Source organism: Crocuta crocuta, unplaced genomic scaffold, assembly GCF_008692635.1.
Source record: "Crocuta crocuta isolate KB4526 unplaced genomic scaffold, BGI_CrCroc_1.0 scaffold142, whole genome shotgun sequence".
Classification (NCBI taxonomy): domain Eukaryota; kingdom Metazoa; phylum Chordata; class Mammalia; order Carnivora; family Hyaenidae; genus Crocuta; species Crocuta crocuta.
Window position 1 is genome coordinate 1,966,166 of NW_027528892.1, and position 10,170 is coordinate 1,976,335.

At 50.3% G+C, this 10,170-nt stretch overlaps 1 protein-coding gene across 1 annotated transcript in view; it reads left to right on the top strand.

Annotated features, from left to right (window-relative positions):
* The window catches only part of LOC144225765 (zinc finger and SCAN domain-containing protein 5B-like), a 6,981-nt gene extending 553 nt beyond the window's left edge, over nt 1-6,428 (top strand). The window contains exons 2-5 of the mRNA XM_077757035.1: nt 1,229-1,696; nt 3,414-3,617; nt 4,808-4,955; nt 5,470-6,428. Of these exons, the coding sequence (XP_077613161.1) occupies nt 1,355-1,696; nt 3,414-3,617; nt 4,808-4,955; nt 5,470-6,203 (1,428 nt within the window). The 5' untranslated portion in view covers nt 1,229-1,354 and the 3' untranslated portion in view covers nt 6,204-6,428. The remainder of the gene's footprint in view (nt 1-1,228; nt 1,697-3,413; nt 3,618-4,807; nt 4,956-5,469) is intronic.
* The last annotated feature ends 3,742 nt before the right edge of the window (nt 6,429-10,170 follow it).

Sequence of the window (10,170 nt, forward strand, 5' to 3'; positions counted from 1 at the left end):
CAACCAAAAATGTCTCCAGGTGTTGCCCACGGTCCTGAGGTACGAGGGGAGCGGGGTGGCTTTTGTCACCTTTGGTTGAGAACCATAGATCTAAATGTTGGTCTCTCCATCCCGTAAACACGCGCCAGGCGTGTCCTCAGCCTCCTCTTTGTCCTTACGCAACCTCAGAGGTAGATTTCATCTTGCCCACGTCCCGGAGAAGGGCTATGGTCTCCCAAGAGCTGACTGATTGGCCAGGACCCCACGGCTAATTGAAGCTGAACGTGGACCTGAAACACTGAGACGAAGTAAGCCTCCCCAGTGATCCGAAACAGGGCGAAGGTGGACTATTGTGGATTTTAGGCAAAATGTCTTGCCTTTGAGTTCCACGTGGCACATGGTTCTCCTGAGACTGCTCAGCGGGCCACGCTGCTGCTTAAACACACATCACTAGGTGTTTGCTGTCCACGGGGTGAAATCGAATCTTTAGTTAAGGGCCTCATCAACCTCCTATAGCCGCTAGGGTTAGACCCCCTTACCTGGGTGCTGGGGGCTCTCCCTTGTGAACTGAGGCCCCCACCCCCCCAAGTCCGCAGAGTAACAAAGTGGTTCCTGACTTTGGGAGCTAGGTTGAGAACGTCTTAAACTCTTCCAACATCTTGCTTCTCTGAAAACTTCAAAGAGCGTTGGATTTTAAATCTTTTTTCTGGGATGACACTAAGTATGTAACCCTTAGAGACAGAGCCGGATAATGGATTACCAGGGGGAAGGGGTGGGTGGGGATGGGGCAGGGTTTCTTTTTGGGGCATAAATAAGTTCTGGAACTAGACAGTGGTGGCGAGTGGTTGTACAGCATTGCAAATGTGAGCACCCCACAAAGTTGTATAGTTTAAAGGACTGAATTTTATGCCATGTGTATCTTATCACGGTAACAAAGTTATCTGTTAATCCTGTTAGGATTCTCTTGAGTCCTCCCTTTCCTGGAGCAAATGAGTAATCCTGGGATGAACAAGGAAGTGTGCTGGGGGACAATCTTGGGCTAATATTTCGGTTAGTTCAGCATCTGACTCTTGGTTTTGGCTCAGGTCACAATCTCACAGTTCCTGAGTTCTAACCTGACAGTGTGGACCCTGCCTGGGATTCTCTCTCTCCCTCTCTCTGCCCCTCTCCCGCTTGCTTGCTATCTCTCTTTCTCAAAATAAATAAACAAGCTAATCTGGTTCATTCTCTCCTCCCCACCCACCCCCAGACTTGTGAAAACACAGCCAGTCTACTGCTGAGGAGAACCAGAGTAAATTCCTTTAGGTGGGTCTTAATTAGGCACCAGCCTTTAGAGAGTTTGCACGGAGCCATATTGGAAAACTCTCCAGTAAGTATGGCCACGGACCAGACGTTTTCAGAGGATCGTGAGGAAGCCCAAGGAGCCCCCGCTGGAGGGCAAGACAGCAGCCGCGAGATGTGGCACGTGAGCTTCCGGGCGTTTACCAGCTCGGGGAGGTCGGACCCCGTGGAGGACCTGAGGAGGCTCAGAGAGCTCTGCCAGCTGTGGCTGCGGCCAGACCTGCACACCAAGGAGCAGATTCTGGATGCGCTGGTGATGGAGCAGTTCCTGATCTCCATGCCGCAGGAGCTCCAGGTCCTAGTCAAGGAGAGTGGCGTGCAGAGCTGCAGAGAACTGCAGGGCCTGCTGCGGAGCAACCAGACCCCCAAGAAATGGGTGAGCAGCGCCTTCATTGCAACGGGAAAGGGGGAGCTGGTATGGGGGCCACGGGGGGTTATTCTCCGGGTCAGTGGTTCTCCAGTGGAAGGCAGACTGCCCCTCAGGAGACGCTCAGCAATGTCTAGAGACATCTCTGACTGTTGCAATGGGCAGGAGAGGGGACATTACTGGCATCTGGTGGGTTTCACGGGTCTATGCACTTGGCGGCGGTCACTCGCCCTGCCCTAGGTAGCTCTCTGGGACGGTTGTGTAAGGGATGTTCCAGACACCCGAGGAAAAAGAGTGAAAGCAGTCCACTGGCCCCACAATCCTTCGTATCACCAGAGACCCTCTTACAAGTGATCCTACCTGAGTAAAGCAGCTACAGGTTGCAGAGAAGTGCAGTGGACACGTTGCCATGGTAACGAGTCCGGGGAGGCTGGAAAGGGAGGGGTTGGGAGAGGAGGCTTTTGACTGGATGGGGGGGGGACTCTCAAACCAACTAGGGATAACTGGGGGCGGGCCATCCTTTGCTTTGGGGGCTTTCTGATGCATCGTGGGTGGTCCACAGCATCCTTGGCGTCAATGCCAACCTCCCCTGGTTGTGAAAATCAAACCTCACCACCCCACCCCATCCGCCACCAAAAATCTCTGGTGGTTGCCAAATGTCTTATAGGGTCAAAACTTTGGCTCTTGGGTAAGAATCACCAGACCAGGTAAGACTTTATTTACATGGGAACATTTTCCATCATGGTGGCTTGAGTGTGCCTGTATCCTTTGTAGAAAAAGCAAGGGTCAGAAGGATCTAGGAGGGGAGAACCTGGTGTACTACATGCACATTTGCTCCAGTCACTGGAGATGGGTTCTCTATAGTCCATTTTGTAACAAGTGGACAGAAGGGAGCTAGGTCCAACGTGGCAGCCCCCCTTTCCCTGTGCACGCTGGTGGGAGATGGAATCCTCCAGCAGCCGAGCCACGGATGGAGGTTACAAGCTTCTACAACATCGTGGGAAAATAGCTGTGGGAACGGTATGTAGGTGTTAATCCGGAATGATGGCAGAAGGAGATTCTTAAGGAAAGCTGGGTGACATGTAGGCCAAACATTGGAAGCCTCACTTGGGGGGAGGTGTTGGGGTTTTCACTGCACCATGTTGCACGAGCCTAGATAGGAGTGTACAAGGCATGCTTTAGGAGGACAGTTTGAGGGCTGAGTGTTAGCTGAGTATTAGTATTAGTTGGGACGGTGGGAAAAAATAGGGAAAAAAAGTACTGAGGTTGGTTAGATATTAGGCCAGTATCTAGTTCCCCAATACAAGGGGGCGGAGTGATTTCATCTTCATCTCCTAGGGGTGCATTTGACAATTTTGGGAGACATTTTTGGTTGCCATTTTATTATACTTTTTTTTTACAGTTTTTTAACATTTATTATTGAGAAAAAGAGACAGAGCATGAGCATGGGAGGGGTAGAGAGCGGGGAGACACAGAGTCTGAAGCAGGTTCCAGGCTCTGAGCTGTCAGCACAGAGCTCGATGTGGGGCCCGAACCCACGAGCAGTGAAGTGAGATCATGATCTGAGCTGAAGTCAGATGGCTTAACCGGCTGAGCCACCCAGGTGCCCCTGGTTGCCATTTTAAACAAGTTATTCCCACAAATTGCGTGGTAGGATGTACACAGTACAAAAGCTACATTCCGGTTCTTAAGAGAATCTGACCTTGTTTTATTCTTCTCCCCACAGACCATAGTCAATATACAAGGACAGGAATTTCTTGTGCAAAGTTCAGATGTTCAGAAGGCTGACACTGAGGCTGGGGACGCCGATCTTGTGACAGGCTTGTCCAAGAAGCCCCAGTCCTCTGGGAGTGAGATACATCCAGAGAACAGCCAGGTCAGCAGAGAGCTCCAGAATCTTCCAGGAGTCAGTGAACCCTCAAGGGAGCAGGTGAGTGTGATGCCCTCCTCGATCTCTAGGGAGTGGTGGCAGAAGGTACCCGAAGTTGTGTGTGTAGCCGCTAGAATTATTGGGGTATTTAGCATAGCATCGAACTAGACCCATTTAGCCTAGGAATTCCCATGGATGCATCAAGTCCCTAGACATATTTCTGAACCTCTATGGAGAATTAAGACTCCCCAGCCTTTGTCCTCCTGCCATTAAAGCTTTTAGTGTTGGGGCGCCTGGGTGGCTCAGTCGTTTGAGCGTCCGACTTTGGCTCAGGTCATGATCTCACGGTTCGTGAGTTCGAGCCCCGCGTCGGGCTCTGTGCTGACAGCTCAGAGCCTGGAGCCTGTTTCAGATTCTGTGTCTCCCTCTCTCTCTGCCCCTCCCCTGCTCACGCTATCTCTCTCTCAGAAATAAATAAAACATTAAAAAAAATTAAAACAAAAAGCTTTTAGTGTTAAGTCTGGAGAAAGAAATGAAAAGCAATGAAATGGTGCCAGGTCAATTTGCCACAGGGTAATGAACTGAAAGCTGACTTTTCCATAGTCAGCTTTCTCCGAGGCGTTCCATGAAGTGACAGTTACCCAAAGGACAGCATTTGGGGAATGTTGTCAATATCTTACAGGAGTGGTTCTCACCTGGAGTCATTTTGCCTCTCAGAAGACATTTGCAAATGTCTAGAGACCTTCTTAGCTGTCAGATGGAGGTGAGGATGGGGGGTGCTCTTCACACCTGCCTGGTGAGAGACCGGGTACGCTAATCGTCCCACAAAGCAAGCGTAGGAAGGACAGCCTCGCAATGGAATCATCCAGCCAAAATAGCAAGTAGTGCTGAGCAGGGACACCTGCGCCCAGAGCCATCTTGCTTCCAGAGTCAGGCGGGGGGAATTGGGGGTGACTTGAGGTGTGTTTAGAGAATTGATGCTCTTAATTCTCTAAGCACAAAAACTTGTGATGCGTGTGCATGACTTAAAGGCGCAGTGGGTATTGATTGACAACAATTCTGAGAATCAGGTGATGATTACCAGGAGTGATGGGGTGCCCCAAGGGAAGGTGGGGCATAACCACAACACTATTATGGAGATAGTTGGAGCCTCAGATTAGGGAGATGGGCAGGATGGGGAAAGGAGAAACCAGAGCTTTCCATGCCTTAATTTAGGCACATCGATAATGATAGTGACTGCCTATTGTCAGGGACAGAACGCTCTCCTGCCCGAGACCATTCCTGGAGAAGGTGTAGTGGAGGGTCTGAGGCTCAAGGAGAACGTGGAAAATCTGACGGAAGACCTGGAAGAGACAAGAATACTTAAATCCCAAAAGCCTCCCCTTCTGAAGCATCCTGGTGAGCATGGAAACTGGGAAGAGTGACTTCCTCTGCCGGGTAGGGGGCTGGAGATGAAGCATTGACCTCTCCTGGTGGTGGTGGGGAGGGAGGCTCTCAAATACCTTTTCCATCACTGATTTCCAGAGTGTCCCACATACAACCCAGTCTCAGGTTTGCTGGTTGATGGGAAGTTCTTAGCCCATATCAGTGTTTGGTTCAAATGAGGCTGGCATCGGGGCGCCTGGGTGGCTCAGTCGGTTAAGCGTCCGACTTTCGCTTAGGTCATGATCTCGCGGTTCGTGGGTTCGAGCCCCGCAGTCGGGCTCTGTGCTGACTGCCAGCTCAGAGCCTGGAGCCTGTTTCAGTCTGTGACTCCCTCTCTCTCTCTCTGACCCTCCCCTGCTCACGCTGTCTCTCTCTCTCTCTCTCTCTCCTAGAAATAAATAAAACATTAAAAAAAAAATTTAAAAAAAAATGAGGCTGGCATCATTGAAGACGCTCATAAGAGTTGTGTTAACCCTTCTTTCAACAGCTTCAGTGAGGACAGAGGGTGGGAAGACTCGCCAAGAAAGAACCTACATTAAAAGTGTGGATGCGGACACATCTTCCAGGCGTTTTTCAGAGAGACAAGTTTCCGCTCAGAGTGGAAAGAGAAGAGAGTCCCAGAAGACTCAAAGTCCCAAAAGGAGAAAACAGAAAGCCACCTCCATTTCCCAAGATGCAGCCACACAGCTTGACAAGGAATTCTCAGCACAGCCTGCGTCGACATCAGTTCGTTCTGTGGGGGAAAACGCCACGGGAAGGACACCAAATGTATGCAGCCTGTGTGAGAAGGTGTTTCGTTATAAATCTCAGTTTTCCATCCACTGGAGGACGCACACGGGAGAGAGACCCTTTAAATGCAGCATCTGCTCCGGGAGTTTCATGCAGACTTCGGATCTCCGGGTTCACCAGAGAATCCACACAGGTGAGAAGCCCTACTCCTGCGAGATCTGCCTCAAGACGTTCACCCACGACTCCACCCTGCGGAGCCACAAGAGGGTCCACACCAATGAGAAGCCCTACGCGTGCGAAGAGTGTGGGAAGGCCTTCAGCCACAAGGGGAACCTCAACGTCCACAGGCGCACCCATTCTGGGGCAAAGCCCTACGTGTGTAGCGAGTGTAGCCATGCCTTTCGCCAGCTGGGAACTTTTAAACGCCACCAAAAAATACATTCGAAAGTGACTTCCCAAAGATTTTGTTATCAGAGCCAAGTCCCTTCTTAAGGAAGTTAATGGCGATTTATCACCTATTTTATAAAAATGACATATCATAAGCACTTACAAGGTTTCTGGAACACAGCAGATGTTCCATCAATGTTTGTGGAGGATCTTGGAATGATGACATCTTTATTGGATTTCATTTTCTGTTTTAATTATGTCACATTGTTTTCCTTATAAGGCTTTTTGGTTTATGAAAGTAAGTCTTATTGTCAATATTTCCTTATTAAATTGTGGCTGCCGAATGTCTTCCTGTTATCCATTATTTTTAAGAACAATTTTAATGTTTATTTTTGAGAGAGACAGAGGACCAGTGGGGGAGGGGCAGAGGGAGGGAGACAAAGAATCCGAGGCAGGTTCCAGGCTCTGAGCTGTTACCACAAGGCCTGACTCAGGGGCTCAAACTCATGAATTCTGATGTGAGATCATGACCTGAGCCAAAGCTGTATGCTTAGCTGACTTGAGTCACCCAGGTGCCCGTCTTGTTTTCCATTACTTCCTTGTCAAATAGGATGATCCAAGGAGGGTGGCCAGATTAAATATGAAATACTCAGAAATTTGGGTTTCAGATGAACATTTTCTTAAAAAAAATTTTTTTTTTAATGTTTCATTTATTTCTAGGGGAGAGAGAGACAGCGTGACCAGGGGAGGGTCAGAGAGGGAGTCACAGACTGAAACAGGCTCCAGGCTCTGAGCTGGCAGTCAGCACAGAGGCCGACGCGGGGCTCGAACCCATGAACTGTGAGATCATGACCTAAGTGAAAGTCGGACGCTTAACCGACTAAGCCACCCAGGCGCCCCGAACATTTTCTTAAGTGTAAACACATTCTGAATCCTCAAATACCACTGAATAAATAGACATTTTCAGAGTAAGTTTAGATTCAACAAAACTGAGGGGCTCCTGGGTGGCTCAGTCGGTTAAGCACCGACTTTCGGCTCAGGTCACGATCTCGCGGTTCGTGGGTTCAAGCCCTGCTTGGGCTCTGTGCTGGCAGCTCAGAGCCTGGAGCCTGCTTCAGAGTCTGTGTCTCTCTCTCTGACCTTCCCCTGCTCACGCTGTCTCTCTCACAAATAAAAAACATTAAAAAATAAAGTGCAAAGTACAGAGATTTCCCAGAGGCCCCCTGTCCCCAGTCAAGCGCATCCTCCCTTACTACCGGCACCCCGTATCAGTGGTACATTTGCTACAGCTGATGAGCCCATGCTGATGTCATTGTCATCCAGAGCGTGTAGTTTAGGGGCTCACTCGGTGTTGTGCATTCTACGGGTTTAGACATGTGTGTGACATGCACCCACCGTTACAGTCTCACGCGCAGTAGTTACACTGCCCTCAAATCCTTTGTGATTTGCCTGTTCCTCTGTCACCTGCATCCTGCATATTTTGCTAACTTTGGAGAACTATAATTTTCCACATCGACTACAGAGGCATTCTGAGACACTTGTTATTAGGTCACCTTAATTTCGTGACATGGGTGTCCCCTGAGGGAGGGCCTTGTTGAGCCACGGGTGAGGCGGCCCACACTCAGGTTCTGATTCAGTAGCTCCGGGGTGGGGCGTGAGAATCTGCATTTTAAGAAACTGGGTTTTGGGGTGTGTGAGTGGCTCAGTCACGGTTCAGCTTTATCTCAGGTCATGATCTCATGGTCATGGGATCGAACCCCTATATCAGGCTCTGCGCTGAGTGGAGACTGGGCTTCTCTCTCTGCCTCTCCCATGCTCATGTTCTCTCTCTCTCCCTCTCAAGCTCTAAAAATGAGTGTTAAAAAGCGCTGAGTTTTAGAATAGTTTTCTCAAGCCCACAGGTTTCCCGTGTGTTCTACAGCGTTTCCTCTGCTAACCTCGTTCATCGGTACCACACATGTGCCAACTGTTAATATGTTGGAACAGCCCCACACTTTACTGATTTTCACACAATGCCCCACCCCAGTCTCCTACCCAGGATCGCACACTGCGTTTCCTTGTCGGGCCTCCTTAGATTCCTCGTGGTACAGTCTCTCAGACCTTCCTCGTCTTCGGGGACCTGAGGATCTGCACTTGGAAGAAGTGATACTTCTTCCTGATGATTCTATTCTTTTTTAATACTTTTTTATGTTTTATTTATTTCTGAGAGAGAGAGAGAGAGAGAGAGAGAGAGGCAGCGTGAGCAGGGGAGGGGCAGAGAGAGAGGGAGACACAGAATCTGAAACAGGCTCCAGGCTCTGAGCTGTCAGCACAGAGCCCGACGCGGGGCTCAAACCCACGAACCGCGAGATCATGACCTGAGCCAAAGTCGGACGCTTAACCGACTGAGCCACCCAGGCGCCCCTTTCCTGATGATTCTGATGCTTCTGCTCTCGGGACCTTTTGAGAAAAGAGGTTGAACTCCCAGGTGGGGTCCAGTAACACTCAGAGCCCCGGGTCTGTCACTTCCCACAGGAAGTGGCCCTTTACACAAGTCCTCCTGTTTGTACGGAGGGTTTACAGTCCTTCTCTGGGACAGGCTCCCTGTCTGCAATCTGTCCGTGTGGATTCGCCCTTCACCCAAAAGCTTCAGGCTCTGAGCGCTCTTGGAGCTGAGCGGGAGACGGAGCTCCATCTTGGTGGTTAAGTCCGCCTTCCTTCACCAGACCTGGAAAATGTTTAGGAGCTACAGCCTCCTCGTTCATTTTACTCGCAGGGGCTCTCATCGATGAAGCTCACCCAAAGCTTCTCCACAGCCCCATTTTCCAGTGTGGCTGCATGTTGGAACCATCTAGAGAGTAAAACAATAAAAAAAAAAAAAACCCACCCAGGCATGGGGGCCACTCCCAGAGGTAAGGATTTGGCTGCTCTGGGGTGTGGCCTGGGCATTGAGAGTTTTGTTTTTTTGGGGTTTTTTTAAATGTTTCTTTTTGATAGAAAGAGGGAGCCGGAGGAGGGGACGGGCAGAGGAGGAAAGAGAGAACCCCAAGCAGGCTCCACGCTGTCAGTGCAGAGCCTCACCCGGCGCTCACACTCAGGACCGTGAGTTCATGACCTGAGCTGAAATCAGGAGTCAGACGTTTAACCGACTGAACCACACAGGCGCCCCAAGGTAAGAATTTTCTGATTGGCCATTGTAGTAACCTAGTGACTCCTATGGCTTGTCACACCACAGAGTCGCCCCTTTCCCACTGAAACCCATGAGGCCGTTTCGATGGCTTGATTGCCCACCTCCACGGCCAGCGAGGATGAACTTTGCTGTGTGTTCAGACGGGCCTGCGACCCTGCGCCCGCCCCACTGCGAGCTTTGTGCTTTCCCCGTGCCTCCCGGGAGAGTTAGGGTTTAGAGGAAGGTGAGTGGGTCAAGTATGATCCACCATTCAGTCTCTCCAGCCCTCTGGGTGTGGGCCTGGACCAGCTGCAGCTCACACAATTGTGGTACTTGTTAGAAATTAAATAACAATCAGGCTCTAGCCCAAACCTACTAAATCAGAAACCCTGGGGCGGGGGGAGGGGACTGGGCTCCCTCTTACGAGCCCTCCAGGGCGATTCTAATGCCTACTGAGATTTTCCGACCGCTGTCCTTGAACATTGGTTCTTAGACTGGGTAGAGTTTTGCTTTGTTTGTTTTTGAGGTAACTATAGATTCAGAGGCGGTTGCAAAAAATAGTCCACTGGGGCGCCTGGGTGGCTCAGTCGGTTGGGCATCTGACTCTGGCTCAGGTCATGATCTCAAGGTTTGGGGGTTCGAGCCCTGCATCAGGCTCCGTGCTGACAGCTCGCAGGGTGGAGCCTGCTTCGGATTCTGTGTCTCCCTCCCTCTTTGATCTTCCCCTGCTCACGCTGTCTCGCACTCTCTCTCTCAAAAAGAATTAAACATTAAAAAAATATTGCAGGGAGGTCCCATGTGCCCTGGATCCAGTCTATTAGAAAATGCCCAGTGGCATGAGGCCAGTGTATCTAAAGGCCTAGAGGGGACACTGGTGTGTGGAGACAGTCTGTCCCCTTCACACTTGGGCTTTCTTTGTTCCCC